General features: G+C 37.8%; 1 protein-coding gene across 1 annotated transcript; it reads right to left on the reverse strand.

Moving 5' to 3' along the window:
• Nucleotides 1-271: 271 nt before the first annotated feature.
• On the reverse strand, nucleotides 272-20,327 carry LOC128659836 (gastrula zinc finger protein XlCGF26.1-like). Its single transcript, XM_053713409.1, has 3 exons — nucleotides 20,203-20,327; nucleotides 3,044-3,159; nucleotides 272-2,206 (listed from the first exon to the last, which is right to left on the reverse strand). Exons 2-3 carry the CDS (start codon nucleotides 3,060-3,062, stop codon nucleotides 684-686), a joined length of 1,542 nt encoding a protein of 513 aa, XP_053569384.1. The 5' UTR covers nucleotides 3,063-3,159; nucleotides 20,203-20,327; the 3' UTR covers nucleotides 272-683.
• Between the last annotated feature and the right edge of the window lie 203 nt (nucleotides 20,328-20,530).

Genomic DNA, 20,530 nt, shown 5'->3' on the forward strand with positions numbered 1-20,530 from the left:
AAGTTTAGTTAATTGTAAAAAATAAGAAAAGTATAAAAAAAGATATAATCCAAACTCCAATTAAAATCCGTGAAAAAATGGAAAATAACTGAAATCCCACTTCAAAAATGTGTACTTATATACTTAATATAAACACAATTTTACAATTAACTAAACTTCACGGCACATCTCTGCACGTCACGTTGGAGGATACACCTACGGATTCACTTGAACTTTATCAGCTAACTTTTGAACATATTTTGGACTTTTTTGATTGTTATATGTGCACATACCAATTATGGGATTTTAGTTTGTCTTAAGTATACTGTACATTTAGGTTATAGTAGCCTTTTAAATTAAACTGATTATGATCTTGCATGTACCATTTCTCATTACATAAAATCAGTTTCACCTCAGTAATCTCTCTGGTATCTAAAATGAAGAATGCTAAGCATCTAGTTCTTAAAGAAAAGATTTACCTGAACTGCGAACACATTAAATATATCTCCAAGGTGTCAATTATTACATTGGCTTTTGTAATAGGGAATTGGAAAGCATTATTTACAATAGGATCCTTTTTTTTTTGCTTGATTTTAGAAAGTTTATCCTCTTTAGGATCATTTTGAAAAGGTTTCTACAGTGTGTATATAAAGTTTCTTTTGTGTATAAATATTTGTCTTGTATACAAACACTATTTTGACTTTCTAAACATGTGAAAGGTTTTTTCCCTTGTGAATCCTTTCATGAGCTTTTAGATGATCCATTTGTGTAAATCCTTTTCCACACTCTGTACATGTGAAAGAATTTTCCCTTGTGTGAATCCTTTCATGAGTTTTTAGATTACTCTTAATTGTAAAACTTTTTCCACACTCTGTACATGTGAAAGGTTTTTCCCCTGTGTGACTCCTTTCATGAGTTTTTAGATTACCCTTTTGTGTAAAACTTTTTCCACACTCTGTACAAGTGAAGGGCTTTTCTCCTGTGTGACTCCTTTCATGATTTTTTAAATTACATTTGTTTGCAAATCCATACCCACACTCTGTACATGTGAAAGGATTTTCTCCTGTGTGACACCTTTCATGAGTTTTCAGATGACTTATTTCTGAAAAACATTTTCCACACTCTGTACATGTGAAATAGTTTTCTCTTGTGTGAATCCTTTCGTGTTTTATCAGAGTACTCTTTTGTGTAAAACTTTTCCCACAATCTGTACATGTTAAAGGTTTTTCTCCTGTGTGAATCCTTTCATGAGTTTTCAGATGACTTATTTGTGTAAAACATTTTCCACACTCTGTACATCTGAATGGCTTTTCTCCTGTGTGAATCCTTTCATGAGTTTTAAGATCACTTTTTTCTGTAAAACGTTTTCCACATTCTGTGCACGTGAATGGCTTTTCTTCTGTGTGAATCCTTTCATGAGTTTTAAGATCACTTTTTTCTGTAAAACGTTTTCCACATTCTGTGCACGTGAATGGCTTTTCTTCTGTGGGAATCCTTTCATGATGTTTCAGATTAATTTTTTTTGAAAACCTTTCTCCACACTCTGTACATGTGAAAGGTTTTTCTCCTGTGTGAATCCTTTCATTAGTTTTCAGACAATTAATTTGTGTAAAACTTTTTCCACACTCTGTACATGTGAAAGGCTTTTCTCCTGTGTGATTCCTTTCATGAGTTTTCAGATCACTCTTTTGTGTAAAACATTTTCCACACTCATTACATGTGAAAGGTTTCTCCCCTGTGTGGGTCTTTTTGTGATACATAAGGCCTCCTTTAGATAAGAAACATCTCCCACAATCTGTACATGTGTGAGGTTTCACAACTGTGTTAACTGTGTGGTGTTCAGGGAGATGCAAATTACATGTGAAGCTTTTCTCACATTCTGTATATATGAATGGTTTCTCCTTTGTATGAATCATTTGGCTAGACTGTAGACTTTTCCCTTCTTTAATATGTTTTGAAAATTCAGTAAATGTGGGTGGTTTATCTTCTGGGATAATAATTTCACTAGATAATGCATAAATGTTGTCCTCTTGTTTGATGACTAAATTACTCTCTGTACATAATGATTGCTTCCCAGTTCCTGCCAATTCACCATCTTCTTTAAATGTCAGCTGTGAGTTCCCCAATGTTTGTGAACAGTCATTGGTGTCTAAGACTTTTAGAGTTTGCGGTATCATTCTGATGCTTCCTGTAGAGAAGGATGGATATGAACTCTTCAAGTGTTTTTCTACATAAAAATAAAAGGAAGAAAGTTTATTCTTTATATTGGAATCCATCGTCTTACAAAAATCATATCATTTATTTACACTATTTATTTACACTCCATAAAATGTCTTCTGTTTTGTGTTCATTTTTAAATTTATTAACCAGTAAATCACAAATTAAAACAACAAAAGACAAATAATGGAAATATTTCTTCTTCATAGTAAACTAAAACTCAGATTACTGATTAAAACAAGTTATATGGCCCCATTAAACAAGGTGCGTGTGGATATTGTTCTCAGCCAGGGAACAAGTACATCTGTATTCTGGGCAAGAGAGGTGACATCCACCATCCTCATTTAACATTGCACAAGCCACTGCACATACAGCCCTGCCTGGCTTATGCTCAACCAATAGGGTGGGAACATAATGTCTTAATCATCACAGATGAGATTTTGTGAGATTGTGAGATTTTTAAAATGCTAAGAAGCAGTGATCTTGTGATGGGTCTTAGCTTGCAGTTGTTTGATTTATATAATCAGCCAAAAAATGTATTAGTTTAATAACACTCACTGTTAAATTAAACACACAAATTAGTGGCGGTTCTGGGGTGGGGAACACTCACTGGGGGAGTTGTGGGTGTCTCACACATGGGAACAAGGTAGGCTTAAGTATAGTTATGGGAGTTCCATGAGTTAGGTCAGGGCAGGGGAAGGTAGAGTTGCAGGTGATCTCAGAGCAGGTGTTGACACAAATATTCTTATAAGATGCAGATATAAATATAATAGTTTATATTTGTTTAATGAGTGATCTATTCTATTTTCCCAGTAAATAAAGTTAGCATAATATCTATTTTACTCACCTAACACATATGAGTTCATGCTGATAACCGGCTCCAATGTCTGTGCTCAGGAAGAAGGCTACCTTATTCACTCCAGTTACAGCAATACCTGATATCTCTCAGTGCTCTGGTCGTGTCTGTAAAAAGTATATTAAATGGTTTAGACAGATCATAATAAATAATGGTTCTGATTAACTGTACATATGGTATAATTAAAGGCACATAACAATTCATGTGATACAGATCAGCTGATTAGGTTATTACTTATGTGCTATTGATTCAGCACAAGCATTTAGTTCAGTTAGCTCTGTGGGTGTTACAGTTGTACCTCAAATATGAATCTTTCCAGAACGTTACAATATAAGCTCAGGAGCAGACAATCTATTTATGAGTGGGACATAACCACAACCTTACAAATATATTATCATTTTTAATATCATTTATATGAAAGAGCAGCAATTACACAAATGCTAAATAAGAGTTGTTTAAATGCAAGTTAAATCTAATACTGCAGTATTGTACTGTGCTTCCTACTAATCCTCACTGTCAGACATTTTGTATTTACTAAAAATAAAGCGCTAGATTACAAGTGGTGTGGTAAAAAGGCATTTTTGCAACCGCAAAAACTTTGCAAGAGTTAAGCTTTTTGTGCTAGTCGGGTTGCGCTTGTATTAGAAATACAAAAAAATTATTTTGCGCAAGCGTTAATACGATTTGACCAAAAACTTAAATAATCACGTGTGCATGCATGTATTCCCACTTAGAAATTAATGGAGAAAAAAAGTGGGAAAAAACTACTGACTATCGCGCAAACTACATCACATTTTCAAATTCCCTAATAGAAGCCAATGTTGAAATAAAAACTAACACCTATTGCGCAAACAACATAGCGTATTCACGTTAGCAAATGTAACATATTTACAGTAAATACATAGTTAAAATCTTTATTAAATATGAATATTGCATAAATATGTTTTATCATGTATTCATCTATTTAATGGCAAATGATTCTAATGCACTTAAAGATATATATACATATATATAAAAACATATTCGTTTACATGTGTATATATGTATTGAGTCATGTATACACATATAAATACATATGTACACACATATAGCCATATATACTGTATATATATATATATATATATATATATATATATATAAAAACATATTCGTTTACATGTGTATATATGTATTGAGTCATGTATACACATATAAATACATATGTACACACATATAGCCATATATACTGTATATATATAAATATATATACATATTCGTTTACATGTGTATATATGTATTGAGTCATGTATACACATTGTGACAGAAAGCAAGGCCTGGTTATAAATGGAAGATATTTAAGACCAAGCATTGTACATGCTATTTCTCCTTTCAGTTAAAACCCCAGGGAGAAAGAGTGTGTATTTGATTATGCAGTTGATAAACTGTGTTCTGGGTCCCTGGGGTTTGGGATAATTGGAGAGAGGGTGGGCCATTATCCCAGACAGCTGTGAAGCTGTCCAGCAGCTAATCACAGGTGTGGCTAATTATAAGTTGTGAGGGTTTAAATAGCAGCCTCACTTAGGCCTTGAGAGAGAGATATACAGCTACAGAAGCTGGTGTGTGTGTTTGTTACACTGTGTAAAAGACTTTTGTTCCTGTGAACTGTAAAAGGACATTATTTTTACAAAGCACTTGTGGAATGCTGTGAAGTGCTGGGACACATTTAAAAGCACTTAACTTTGCTGCAGAGGAAGGATTTCCCTCTTTTGGAAACGAACTGCCTGTTTGTTATTGCTGTGAAAAATAAAGCTTTTTAATCTACAGTGGATTGTCCTGTGCTGCATTTGTGCCCTAGAAGACCGTGGTTAAAAGTGTTCCTGTCACACTTGGTGGAGAATACGGGCAACCACGTTGTATGTCTGTGGGCATAATAATCTGCAAGCAACATGGAGGAAGTCATTAAAGCTTTGATCCATTCTAATGCTATACAGCAGGAGACTAACAGAAAAGCTGCTGAAAATAGTGCAGCACTGCAACAGTTGGTCTTGGCCCAGTCAGAGAGTGCTATGCTGCTGGCTAAATCACAGAAGGAGAACACTGAATTGTTGATTCAACAGATGGCTGCTGTGCAAGCTGAGACATTCAGGAAGACCTGGGAGGAGCAGCAAAGTGCTACACAGACTCTGCAACGAGAGGTTCAAGCCATATCAGAAAGACTGAACTCTGAATATGTTGGTGGCAGCCAAGGTTCCAGAGTAATAAGGGCTAGTCATTATCTTCAAAAAATGACAGCAGCTGATGATGTTGAGGCGTATCTTTTGGCATTTGAACGCACAGCAGAAAGAGAAAAATGGCCGACAGTTGAGTGGGCGAGTATACTTGTGCCATTTCTTAGTGGTGAACCTCAGAAGGCCTACTTTGATTTAGAGCCAGCACAAGCCGGTGACTATGAGAAATTGAAAGCAGAAATCCTTGCACGCCTGGGGGTGACTTCGGCAGTCCATGCACAAAGATTCCATTCCTGGATGTTTTCATCTCATAATGCTGCAAGATCCCAGATGTTCAACCTTATACACCTTGCCAGGAAGTGGCTGCAACCAGAGGTTAATTCGGCTACCAAAATAGTGGAACTACTGGTGATGGACCGGTTTCAGCGTGGATTACCTACTTCCCTGCGGCGGTGGGTTAATCAAGGTGATCCTCAAACAGCAGATCAGTTGATGGTATTGGTCGAAAGATTTATAGCTTCAGGAGAAGTTTTGCAACAATCTTCAATGGATCAGTCCCACAATCCCAAGTCCCAGAGCTCTACAAGAACTGGTAAGACTGTTCAGGGGATAAAGGGGATAAGAGAGCAGCAGGTGTATAGGCAAAACACCAGAGACATTTCTCCAGGAGTTAAGGAAACATTTAAATATAACCAACCTGTAAGATGTTTTAAATGTAATGAGGTTGGGCATATTGCTAGAGACTGTGATAAAGATGAATTTATGGACTGTAATGTTGCACATTCACTATTGTCTAATAGCAACAGCTCTGTTAATAATGATTCCCATTGGTGTACTGTGATGGTTAATGGTAAAGTGTCTAGGGCTTTGCTTGATTCAGGAAGTATGGTCACACTAGTGGCTAAATCTTTAGTACCAGATGCAATATTAGATTATGGGGAAAAAATGGGAATTATCTGTGTTCATGGAGATAAACGGGAATATCCTACAGCTGAGGTGGAGATTGAGACTCAGTGTGGTAAATTAAAATATTGTGTTGGTGTAGTACCAAATTTAGCCCATGAGGTGGTGATAGGGAGAGATTTTCCAAAATTTCTGGAGTTATGGGAATCTCCAGAAATATGTCAAACTTCTGATATTTATGTATTTCCTTTCTCTGAAACTGATTTTGAAGGGGGTTCCGTTGAAAAGGAGAAAAATAAGATTTATTGCCCTATGCCTGTATTAGTAGGTGATCAACCTTCTCAGAGTAATGAAGTACCAAGTACTAGCTCGGAAAATATTGATGATTTGATAGATCTGGTTGGTGGCCCTGGTAATTTTAAAAAAGCCCAATGGGAGGATCCAACATTGGTAGAGGCAAGAAATAATATCAGGGTTATAAATGATGTTGTGACACAGCCAGGAAATGTATTACCCTATCCTTATTTTGAAGCAGTTAATGATTTGGTATATCGTGTAGAGAAGAAAGGAACAGACATTGTTAAACAACTTTTGGTGCCCCAGACTTTTAGGAACACTGTTTTAAATCTTGCACATAACCACATTCTAGGGGGGCATTTGGGAGTTGAGAAAACCAAAGAGAGAGTTCTTAGAAGGTTTTATTGGCCAGGGATATTTGTAGCCATCAAGGATTATTGTGCTTCATGCCCTAAGTGTCAACTTACAGCTCCTGCTAAAGATTTTCGTAACCCTTTAGTGCCCTTGCCTATAATTGATGTGCCTTTTGAAAGAATTGCTATGGACTTGGTGGGTCCGTTGGTTAAATCTGCTAGAGGACATCAGTATATACTGGTAATCCTTGATTATGCTACACGCTATCCTGAGGCAGTTCCCCTTCGTAACATCTCTGCAAAGTCCATAGCAAAAGAACTCATGCTAATGTTTAGCAGGGTCGGGATACCTAAGGAAATTTTGACAGACCAAGGAACTCCATTTATGTCCAGGGTTACAAAAGAATTGTGTAAGTTGTTTGGCATAAAACAACTAAGGACCTCAGTATATCACCCTCAGACTGATGGTTTAGTAGAAAGGTTTAACAAAACTCTCAAAAGTATGCTAAGAACGGTAATTGACACAGATGGGAGAAATTGGGACCTTCTGTTACCCTATTTAATGTTCTCTATCAGGGAGGTTCCCCAGGCTTCTACAGGTTTTTCCCCATTTGAACTGTTATATGGGCGGCATCCCAGGGGATTACTAGATATAGTTAAAGAGACTTGGGAGCAAAAGACAACACCTTATCGAAGTATTATTGAACATATTTCCCAAATGCAGGATCGTATGGAAGCTGTCATGCCCATTGTAAGGGAACATATGGGAAAAGCACAGGAAGCACAAAAGTACAGCTACAACCGTAATGCTAGAGCCAGGGTGTTTCAACCTAGGGATAGGGTGTTAGTTCTGGTCCCTACAGTTGAAAATAAATTCTTGGCTACTTGGCAGGGCCCATATGAGATAATTGAGAAAGTGGGTGATGTTAATTACAAAGTAAGTCAGCCAGGGAGAAGGAAACCTGAGCAAATATATCATATAAATCTGTTAAAACCTTGGAAAGATAGGGAAGTTTTAGTTGCCTTAAAACCTACAGAACTCCCTGTCACTGAACCAGAGGTAAATATATCAGAAACCCTATCTGTACATCAGAAGCGAGAGGTCAAGGATTTTATTAGAAGAAACAAAGAGGTATTTTCTGTGGTACCGGGAAAAACTAATGTTATTAAGCATGACATAATAACAGAACCAGGGAAGAAGGTCTGCCTTAAACCCTATAGGGTCCCTGAGGCTCGTAGAAAGGCTATTAAACTGGAGGTAGAAAAAATGTTAAAGCTTGGGGTAATTGAGGAATCACAAAGTGAGTGGAACAGTCCAATCGTGCTTGTTCCAAAGCCGGATGGTTCATTAAGGTTCTGTAATGACTTTCGTAAGCTTAATTGTGTTTCCAAATTTGACACCTACCCAATGCCTAGAGTAGATGAGTTAATAGAAAGGCTAGGAAAAGCACATTATCTCACTACAATTGATTTAACAAAAGGGTATTGGCAGGTGCCTCTCACTAGTCAAGCAAAGGAAAAGACAGCTTTTTCAACCCCAGAGGGCTTATTACAGTATACGGTGTTGCCATTTGGTTTACATGGGGCCCCGGCAACATTCCAGAGGATGATGGATAGAATTCTGAAACCCCATGTTCGTTATGCGGCAGCATATTTGGATGATGTTATAATTTATAGTACAGATTGGGAATCCCATCTTCCAAAAGTTCAAGCAGTACTTGATGCAATACGGTCCGCTGGGTTAACTGCCAATCCTGCAAAATGTACTGTTGGTTTACAGGAAGCTAAGTACTTGGGTTATACTATTGGTAGAGGATTAGTTAAACCTCAGACAACAAAAATAGAGGCCATACAGAACTGGCCACAGCCTCTAACTAAAAAACAAGTAAGAGCATTTATTGGGATAACTAGTTATTATAGAAGGTTTATCCCGCATTTCGCTACAATTGCGGCACCCTTGACGGATCTCACAAAAGCAAGGGCCCCAATTATGATAAAATGGTCCCCAGAAGCAGAACAAGCTTTTAAGCAGTTGAAAGATGCCCTTTGTGCCCATCCAGTTTTGGTAACCCCCAATTTCGCTAAAGATTTTATTGTACAGACAGATGCCTCTGATGTTGGTTTAGGAGCAGTTCTCTCGCAGGAGTGTCAGGGAGAAGAGCATCCTGTCCTTTTCCTAAGCAGAAAACTTATTTCACAGGAAAAGAACTATTCTATAGTGGAGAAAGAATGCCTTGCCATTAAGTGGGCTTTAGAGACCCTTAGGTACTATCTGTTGGGAAGAAAATTTAAATTAATAACAGATCATGCTCCTCTCACATGGACGAGTCAGAATAAGGAAACAAATTCAAGGGTTACTAGGTGGTTTCTTAGCTTGCAACCCTTCAATTTTACTGTTGAGCACAGGGCCGGTCTTTTGCAGGGCAATGCTGATGGTTTGTCTCGGGTACATTCATTGATGTCCATGGTCGCTCAACCCACTGGGTGTGAGCTGGGGGGGAGGATATGTGACAGAAAGCAAGGCCTGGTTATAAATGGAAGATATTTAAGACCAAGCATTGTACATGCTATTTCTCCTTTCAGTTAAAACCCCAGGGAGAAAGAGTGTGTATTTGATTATGCAGTTGATAAACTGTGTTCTGGGTCCCTGGGGTTTGGGATAATTGGAGAGAGGGTGGGCCATTATCCCAGACAGCTGTGAAGCTGTCCAGCAGCTAATCACAGGTGTGGCTAATTATAAGTTGTGAGGGTTTAAATAGCAGCCTCACTTAGGCCTTGAGAGAGAGATATACAGCTACAGAAGCTGGTGTGTGTGTTTGTTACACTGTGTAAAAGACTTTTGTTCCTGTGAACTGTAAAAGGACATTATTTTTACAAAGCACTTGTGGAATGCTGTGAAGTGCTGGGACACATTTAAAAGCACTTAACTTTGCTGCAGAGGAAGGATTTCCCTCTTTTGGAAATGAACTGCCTGTTTGTTATTGCTGTGAAAAATAAAGCTTTTTAAACTACAGTGGATTGTCCTGTGCTGCATTTGTGCCCTAGAAGACCGTGGTTAAAAGTGTTCCTGTCACAACATATAAATACATATGTACACACATATAGCCATATATACTGTATATATATATATATATATATATATATATATATATATATATATATATATATATATATATATATATATATATATATATATAAAAAAACATATTCGTTTACATGTGTATATATGTATTGAGTCATGTATACACATATAAATACATATGTACACACATATAGCCATATATACTGTATATATATAAATATATATACATATTCGTTTACATGTGTATATATGTATTGAGTCATGTATACACATATAAATACATATGTACACACATATAGCCATATATACTGTATATATATATATATATATATATATATATATAAAAACATATTTATTTACGTGTATATATGTATTGAATCATGTATACACATATAAATACATATGTACACACATATAGCCATATATACTGTATATATATATATATACATATTCGTTTACATGTGTATATATGTATTGAGTCATGTATACACATATAAATACATATGTACACACATATAGCCATATATACTGTATATATATATAAACATATTCGTTTACATGTGTATATATGTATTGAGTCATGTATACACATATAAATACATATGTACACACATATAGCCATATATACTGTATATATATATATATATATATATATATACACACACAAATACATCTTTAGCAATGTATTTTTATGTATCTCATTCTCAATGTTAGAGTCCTTTTGTGACTTACACTTTGATACCTTATAACTTTTGTGTGGAATATTATTATTTTTTATTTTTTTACTAGACAGTGTTAATATGAGAATTATTTTACTTTGTACTTTGTAAGTGATTTGTATGATATTTTGTTTCCGAAAACAGTTAACCACAGCTCTGAGATTGCTGTAAAGATTGAAGCATATATCGCAAAAGCGATAGCGCAATAGTGATTTTACTCAACTTGTAATACAACAAGCGTAATGGAAAGGGGGGGAACAATCGCAATAACGCTAGTGCAATCGTTTGCATCTCACTTGTAATTTAGCCCAAAATGTGTACCAAAAAAACCACACACAAATAGTGAGAATAATACAGACCAACAGCTCGAGATAATCAGCTCTATTGTGTAGACCCCAGGCAGACTGGATATAGACACAGACAAATGCTTAAAGCAAATGTACAATTTATTAATAACAAAAGCTAAAGTTCTTGTAGATCACTAAGGGTAACAGGTACAAACATACACAGATACTATGCGTGTGATAGTCCGTTGTTACAGACCGCATGAAGCTACACACTGTATCTGTAGTCTTTCTGTACCGGATAGGTACCCCTCCTTGTGACCAATTTGTACAATGCTTAAAAGAATCCACATTTTGTATTTTTCATTTGCTCTACCCCCAGTCCTTTAACTTATCTTGGTCAGTAGTGAGTTGTCAGTGAGAGACAGATGCTAAAATGATAATTTTTAATTGTTATCTAGGACTGAGATAAGAAAAGGAAGCATTTGTGTTTACATAGATTGATAACACAATAAGATATGATCTCTCAGCAAGCTCAGCCCATTTAAAATGTTCATGAAGTATATAATAACAAAATTAACAGATGCATACTAACAATACAATGTAATAAAACTTACTATGAATTTCTAAAGAGCAATAAATGTATTTCTGACATTTTGTTCTGCACCTGTATCATGCGACAGTGATAAGCCAAAAACAGACTCATATCCTATTATATAAAAGGCCAAGTGTGTTTGTCTGAAGCTGTCATGCGCAGTAGAGACAGCACGAGGACAAACACACCTGGCCTTTGAGTCCTACTGCGGCAGAAGTGGGCATGGCCGGCATGAAGGGGGCATGGTCGGGCATGAATGGCCGTGAAGGGGGCGTGGCCATGAGATAGAGAGGGGAGAGAGAGGAGGGGGGAGAGAGAGAGAGGAGAGGGGGAGAGAGAGAGGAGAGAGAGAGGAGGGGAAAGAGAGAGGAGGGAAGAGAGAGTAGGGAAGAGAGAGAGAGAGGAGGGAAGAGAGAGAGAGAGGAGAGGGGGAGAGAGCGCACAAGAGTGGGGGAGAGACAGAGCAAAAGAGGGGGGAGAGAGAGAGAGAGAGAGAGAGCAAAAGAGGGGAGAGAGAGAGAGCACAAAAGAGAGGGGGGAGAGAGAGAGCAAAAGAGAGGGGGGAGAGAGCACAAAAGAGAAGGGGATAGAGAGCACAAAAGAGAGGGGGGAGAGAGAACAAAAGAGAGGGGGAGAGAGAGAGAGCAAAAGAGGGGGAGAGAGAGCACAAAAGAGAGGGGGGAGAGAGAGCAAAAGAGGGGAGAGAGAGAGAGAGCACAAAAGAGAGGGGGGGGAGAGAGAGAGCAAAAGAGAGGGGGGGAGAGAGTGCAAAAGAGATGGGGATAAAGAGCACAAAAGAGAGGGGGGAGAGAGAACAAAAGAGAGGGGGAGAGAGAACAAAAGAGAGGGGGGAGAGAGAGAGGGGAGAGGAGGGGAGAGAGAGCTCAAAAGAGAGGGGGAGAGAGTGCAAAAGAGAGGGGGGGGAGAGAGCTCAAAAGAAAGGGGGAGAGAGAGCGCAAAAGAGATGGGGGAGAGAGAGAGCTTAAAATAGAGGGGGAGAGAGAGCGCAAAAGAGAGGGGGAGAGAGAGAGCGCAAAAGAGATGGGGGAGAGAGAGCAAAAAAGTTGGGAGAGAGTGCACATAAGAGAGGGGGGAGAGAGAGCGCAAAAGAGAGGGGGAGAGAGAGCGCAAAAGAGAGGGGGGAGAGAGAGCGCAAAAGAGGGAGGAGAGGGATCGCAAAAGAAGGGGGAGAGAGAGAGCTCAAAAGAGAGGGGGAGAGAGAGCGCAAAAGAGAGGGGGAGAGAGAGAGCAAAACAGAGGGGGGAGAGAGAGCAAAAGAGAGGGGGGAGAGAGAAAGAGCAAAAAAGGGGGGGAGAGAGAGAGCACAAAAGAGAGGGGGGGAGAGAGGGGGGAGAGAGAGAGAGCGCAAAAGAGAGGGGGGAGAGAGAGCACAAAAGAAAGGGGGGAAGATAGAGAGAGCAAAAGAGGGGGAGAGAGCACAAAAGAGAGGGGGGGGAGAGAGAGAAAGAGGGGAGAGAGAAAGAGACAGAGGAGGGGAGAGAGGGGGGAGAGAGCTCAAAAGAGAGGGGGAGAGAGAGCGCAAAAGAGATGGGGGAGAGAGAGCGCAAAAGAGATAGGGGGGAGAGAGCGCAAAAGAGATAGGGGGGAGAGAGCGCAAAAGAGATGGGGGAGAGAGAGAGTGCAAAAGAGAGGGGGAGAGAGTGAAAAAGAGGGGGGGAGAGAGAGCGCAAAAGAGAGGGGGGGGAGAGAGAGAGCTCAAAAGAGAGGGGGAGAGAGAGAGAGCAAAAGAGAGGGGAAGGGAGAGAGCGCAAGGGGTGGGACCGCTGTACTGCAAAAAATGGCCCGTGTGAATGGGCTTTAGTACTAGTCTTTATATAATATAAACTCTTGCACATGCTAAGTAGCAGCTGGCGCCACATAACCTGTATTTTATAAACATTGTGTACAATTTGTTCTGCACCTGTATCATGTGACAGTGATCAGCCAATAACAGACTCATATCTGTATATAATATAAACTCTTGCACATGCTAAGTAGCAGCTGGCGCCACATAACCTGTATTTTATAAACATTGTGTACAATTTGTTCTGCACCTGTGTCATGCGACCGTGATCAGCCAATAACAGACTCATATCTGTATATAATATAAACTTGTGCACATGCTAAGTAGCAGCTGGAGCCACATAACCTGTATTTTATAAACATTGTGTAAAATTTGATAATGGAAATAAACAGCTATTTTTTTTTTTTTTGTTTAATCTTTTATTTATTTCAAAGTTTTCCTTACAACAAAAACAGAATTTCAACAATATTTAAACTCCAGCAGTCATAGCATAATACATGATAAGTTCTTTAACAATCTCACAAGATCCATTTGTCAAGGGCTCACATAAAATTATCTTTTCACACGAAATGATCACATAGTAACTGAAACTTAAATATTTCTCTTCTCTCTTCGCAGACCTTGAATTTGAATTTGTCAACCTAGTAACTATGTCTGAAATGTGTTATAATTATCTCGGCAAGGGCTGGGGACGGTGGGATGCACACAATGGAGACGGGGATCTAGCAGTCATTACAATCGACGCCGAAAAGGCCTTTGACTCCATCGTGTGGGACCATCTGTTCTCAGCCCTGGAAAAATTTAGGTTTTCAGGAAATATCTCGCAGTTGATAAAGTCAATATATAACAAACCAAGATCTCAATTACTAGTAAACGGGGAATTATCGCAATATATAACGCTCGGCAAGGGTACACGACAGGGGTGTCCATTGTCGCCCCTGTTGTTTGATTTAGCGCTGGAACCCCTAGCAATTTCCATCAGACAGAAAATACAAGCGGTAGATATAGGTAGCCAAAAAATTACGATATCTTTATATGCCGATGATATATTATTGTTCTTGAAATATACCGCTAGAAGTATTCCGATGGTGTTGGGAATTATAGGCAACTTTAGCTCTTTTACGGGGTATAAAATAAATCCTAATAAATCAGAACTCATGTGGATTAAAAAAGATAGACATAGTCGAAACTGTTTCTTTAAGGAAGTAAACCATATCAATTATTTGGGAATTAGAATAAGTAGGGACCCCAGAGAATGGTACCAGTTAAATTATAGAGATATTTTTGATAATATGCATCGAAATCTAGACAAATGGAATATGTATTATCTTTCCTTATCTGCGAGGGTAATGTTGCTGAAAACGATCTTCTTCCCTAAAATATTATTTTTAATGCAAAATCTTCCTATTTTCATTTTGAAAAAGGATCTGGATAAATATAACAGGGCATGTGGGAGGTTTATCTGGGGGAAAAAGAAAGGGCGCATGTCAATGGATAAACTAACGCAAAATAAGCATGCTGGGGGATTTGCTTTACCAAGTATCAGATATTACAACATTGTCACTCTAGTAAAGTTTGGCCTCAATTGGCTCACAGAATCTAACTATGTCACATATCACAAGCTGGAATCAGAAATGGTTAAACCATTCAATTTAAAAGCTATATTACACTGTCCTCACAAGAAGCTACCAAGTAACATCAGCAACCTACTAACATGCTCAAACATAGTATTGGCATGGAAGAAGTATTGTAAAATCTTAGGACAAAAATATCAGGTCTCCAGAGCATTATCAATAATTGGCTGTGTGGACTTTCAACCAGGGCTTCAGAATAAAGTATTTCAGGAATGGCAGGAGAAAGGTATTAAAGAATTTGTACAACTTAAGATGCTGGATAATACCGGGATTAAAACATTTGAAAACTTAGCAACAGAATATAGTCTCCCGGCGAAAAAAAATTATGCATACCTACAAATTCGCCACTATATAGCGACAAAAAACAGTGAATATGGTACGGATTGGAGACAAGAGTTCACGGACCCAGGTCTAAAAATATACAAGGCAGGTTTTAGATCAATATCGTACTGGTACCAGCAGATACTTAAAAATACAGGACAGCAACATGTGAATAAACTGAAACACCAATTTATGAAGTATTTTGGTAATATACAAGAAGAGGATATAACGAGTAGCATTAAAAGAGTAGAGGAGACTACAGATAGAGTTAATCTGAGAGAATCACAATGTAAGTTAATAAATAGTTATTATTTAACACCGGAAAGGATGAGTAAATGGGCAATGACACAACAAAATGTGTGCCACAAATGCAGCGAAGATAGGGCGAATATATTACATTATATTACATTACAAATCCTCAACTGTACACATGTACGCAGACGACACGGTAATCTATGCAAACAAATCTGATCTGCTGCAGCTTGAAACAGTGCTCCAAGACCAGTTCACAGAGGTAGAAAAGTGGATCTCGAAAAACAAACTCTTCCTAAACACTGACAAAACGGTCACAATGATCTTTGGAACGGGACCTAAAAAACATAAATTACAAAATTCCCATCTTCGCATCAAAACAAAATCCAATTGCACGCTGACCGCAGTCCACTCTTTTAAAAACTTAGGTATGTTGTTAGACCCCAATCTATCTTTTGGACTCCACATAGAAAAAATTGCCTCTAAACTTTATCCAAAACTAGGTGCCCTGTACAGAAACAAATCTTGCCTCAGCCCTACAGTAAAGGAAAAGATTGTACAGCAAATGCTGATGCCTATCTTGGATTATGGGGACATAGTATATGCACCTGCTCCGCAAACTCACCTTAATAAACTAAATACGTTATATAACTCGCTCTGCCGCTTTGTGCTACAATGTAACTACAGGACCCACCATTGTGACATGCTAAAAGAACTAAACTGGCTGTCGCTGGAATCCAGACGCACCCTCCATCTTTCCTGCCTTGTCTTTAAGAGCCTTTCTGGGAAGCTCCCACCCTACCTGAGCAGAATGCTCTCCCCTGCTATTCCCACCTCCTATAACCTCCGATCCAATAACAGCACATTATTTAGCTTGCCTCAATACAAAAAAAAAGCAGCTCAATCCTCCTTTTCCTACAGAGCGCCACAATTATGGAATGACCTCCCTCACACTTTAAAAACTTCCCCAAGCCTAAAATCCTTTAAGAGATCCCTCTATACATATCTCAAAACAGAATGCTCCTGTCATGGTTGATTAAATATTTAATACCTGCTCTATGTTAAATGTTTGCATATAATGTGTATTTTTATTATTGTTTTTGTATTTTATTGTACCCTATTGTATCAATGCAATGTTTTGTGATCCCAGGACATACTTGAAAACGAAAGAAATCTCAATGTATCCTTCCTGGTAAAATATTTTATAAATAAATAAATAAATAAATCTCTGGAGCTGCCCCAAGGTATATCAATACTGGTTAAAAGTACAATTCTGGGTCAATAAGTATCTTGGTGATAGGGTGGTATTAGACTCTATGGAAATATTTTTTTGTGTCAAAAGGAGAAACCGGGAGATAGGCAATTATTAAATATTGTGATTTTACTTGCACGCAATTTAATATTCAAAAGGTGGAAACATAAGCGAGCTCCTAGTTTAAGCGAACTAGTTAATAACATTAAGCTACAGATGATTATTGAAAGACAAAACCTGAGAGTGGATGCCCGAAATACATATATAAAATATTTTAAGAAATGGAAGAAGTATATGTTCATGGCCAATAGATCAGCAAATTCAATTTATAGAGCCACTTAGGAATTCAGCTCCATTCATTGAACTAATCGCAGCAGAAGCACTACCCATACACTGGCTAAAGTAAATAAAAGAGTATTTAAACTATACGTCGTGTGGGGGTATGGGGGAGGACCGGGGGGGGGGGGGAAGGAGGGGGCGGGAGAGAGAATAATTTTTAAAAAAAAAATCCTTTTTTTTTTTTCTCTTTTCTTCTTTTCTCTTTTTCTTTCTTCCATTTGGTGAGTTTCCTAAATGAAATTTGTTCTTACAAAGGATCCACATCTTATGAGTAAATAAGATGTGATTAGCGGAAATTACTAAGTTAGGTTGTCCACTAAAAATGTAAAAGTATACCCATTACGGTGTAATATTGTGATATATTGTACATCTGTTATTAATGTTATGGTATTTCAAACAATAGAAAATTGAAAATTGAGCTATGGAAATTGTGAGAGAGAGACAGAGATATGGACTATTAAATTGTCATTTATAGAAATGTAGGAAGATTAGAGATGTGGAAAGGTATTGTTAAATATAAGCTATGTGTTAAATAGGTAAAGCTGAAGTAATGGAGGACTCTGTACTCTCTTTCTACTGGTTGTATCTTTTTTTTTTATATATGCTCAATAAAAATGAACAATTAAAAAAAAAAAAAAAAAAAAACAATCTCACAAGATCCATTTGTCAAGGGCTCACATAAAATTATCTTTTCACACGAAATGATCACATAGTAACTGAAACTTAAATATTTCTCTTCTCTCTTCGCAGACCTTGAATTTGAATTTGTCAACCTAGTAACTATGTCTGAAATGTGTGAATGATAAAAGGTCTGTGTTAGTATAGGCCCGGTACAATCCTCCACTCACGTCCAACGTCTCTCCAGTCCCAGTTAGAGCCTGTATAATTAGAGGGGCATGTATGTCACTAAGTATATGAGAGTAATAATGATCTTTATGTGTAGAAAGGTGCGTTCCGACTACCTTGAAGGGTGCGCTCAATGTGTAACCCCATAGTCAAACAAAACCAACTAGTGCCGCAAAGGGGACTAAGATCTACCTAGTGTAGTAATAGGATTCCCAAAAATACATCATTTCAGCATAAAATTCCAATCTACCTACGGTATAATAAAAGAATCTCTGCAGAGACAGGTTCGTCTCCATTTGTGTTTTCCACATCAACAAGGTTGGTGTGGCCTCAGATTTCCACATTCTAGGGATTATTTGTTTGGCACTGCATATGGCCAACTGCAATAGGTATGTATGCTGCTTAAACAGGAGTTTAGGTAAGATATGAAACAAATATATTAAGGGATCTAAGGTAATATCGTGATTTAATAACCTGCTCATTTCTTGGTTAATGTCTGTCCAAAATTTTAGAATCTTAGGACACTCCCACCAGATATGGTAAGGTGTACCCTCTCCTGAGCACCTACTCCAACATCTGTCTGATGCTTCTGGGAATATATGTTTTAATCTATGAGGGGTAAGATACCAACGAAGTAGGAATTTGTAATTAGTTTCTAGTAAAGTGGCCGAATGTGCTGATTTACTAGTATACCGGAAGATGTCAAACCATTCTTCTTCAGAGAGTGTGTAGGGAAGTTCTTTGTGCCAGGATATTATTGTAGAGGTTTGCTTGAATTCGGAGGGTGTAAGTAAAAGTTGGTATAGGGTAGATATAGCATGCATTGGGGGTGAGTTAAGAGTACAAAGTTTTTCTAAAGGGGTACGGTCTCTAGTCGTTTGATGCTTAAGTTTATGGGTGTGTATAAAGTGCTTAAGTTGTAAATATTTGAACCAGTTGGTAAATTGTGTAATTCCCAATTCTACTAATTGTTGTTTAGATATCAACTTGCTCGCTTCAAGTAGTGTATATAATGGAAGAAGACTGTCTAAGCTGCTCTGTGATTTAGGTGTAACCAACATCCCCGTTGGGAAGTCGGGATTAGATAGAGCTGTTGTCAGGGGGGAGGGGACAGTTGAAATGTGCGGATAGTTAATTATGACCCGAGACCACACAGCAAACGTTTCTTTAATTATAGGGTATACTTTTATTAAGGCTGGATGATTCCCATTCGGTTGCCAACAATATACACCAAGTTGGGGGGATCCAATCAAGTCATGTTCTAATGTTATCCAGATTTTATCGTGGTTGTTAGGAATCGTGCACCAATCTACCAGTCTCCTTAGGAAGACTGCTGTTCGATATTTGACTAAGTCCGGGACTCCCAAACCTCCATATTTTTTTGATAGATAAAGGGTGGATCTAGCTATTCTTGGGGGTTTCTTCTTCCATATATAGGAGTTCATCACTGATTGTAGTCTACAAAGATAAGTGTCTGAGAGTGGTATAGGGACAGTTTGGAATAAATAAAGAATCTTAGGGAGAATGGTCATTTTGGCTACCCATAAACAGCTATTTTATATAAAAATAAACCTAAAGGAGAAATCTCCCATACATTTAATACTCTTTTATGCACTGTTATAAAAAGTAATTAGAAGCACATTACAAGGAACAGCAAAGTCATAATTTAACTTTCATGATTTAAATTTAATCAAGTTTATATTTACTTCTATTATTTAATCTGATTTATTCCATTGGAAATCTTTGTGGCAAAGCTTACAATGCACTATAGCGCTCTCGCTGCTGATTAGTGGTCGCACAAGCCTCTTGTCATTGTCTCACCTTGTGTGCTCAGCTAGCTCCCAGTAGTGCAATTGCTGCTGCTACAATAAAGGATACCAAAAGAATAAAGCAAATTTCATAATAGAAGTAAATTGGAAACCAAATGTACAGGACGCTGTCCCTTTAAGTCTGTGATCATGTGACATAAACAGCAGCAGCTGAAGGTGCAGAATACACTTACTAAGGTCTTTACTAACAACAAGAATCAGTCACAGATCAGTGGGATAAACGTTCTGATGATAAACAGGTGCAGCTAATAGAAATAAGAAATGTATTATAAAATAACCTCATTAGAAATAAAATAATATGCAGATCACAAGATATTTATCATTAGATCAGTGATGAGACTGATACAACAGGGCCATAAGCTGAGTGATATTTATTACTGGAGCAAATAAATATTACTGTTAATAAAGATTTATGTCAGGGTTTGCACATTACCGTTTAGCAGAAGCTCTGTAAGTATGAAGTCTCTCTGGTTCCTCTGTGATATCACTGAGTGTTACACAGATATGTAGAGAAGGGTCTAGATGCAGACTGTCAGCTCAGCTCAGCGAGAAGGTTCCAACTCTAGACAGGAAACATGTGACCTCCACACAAAGCTTTTTTTTTTTTTTTTTTTTTTTTTTTTTAAATCAACTTTAATGTAACAAACAAGCTATGGACTGTGACAATGATTATGAAAACTAAACATTTTGTAGCTTTCTTGCTCTTAATGTTCATTCACAGTGTTTTATGCAGATTGTGATTTATAAGGTAACCACTGTGA

Source organism: Bombina bombina, chromosome 5, assembly GCF_027579735.1.
Source record: "Bombina bombina isolate aBomBom1 chromosome 5, aBomBom1.pri, whole genome shotgun sequence".
Lineage (NCBI taxonomy): Eukaryota > Metazoa > Chordata > Amphibia > Anura > Bombinatoridae > Bombina > Bombina bombina.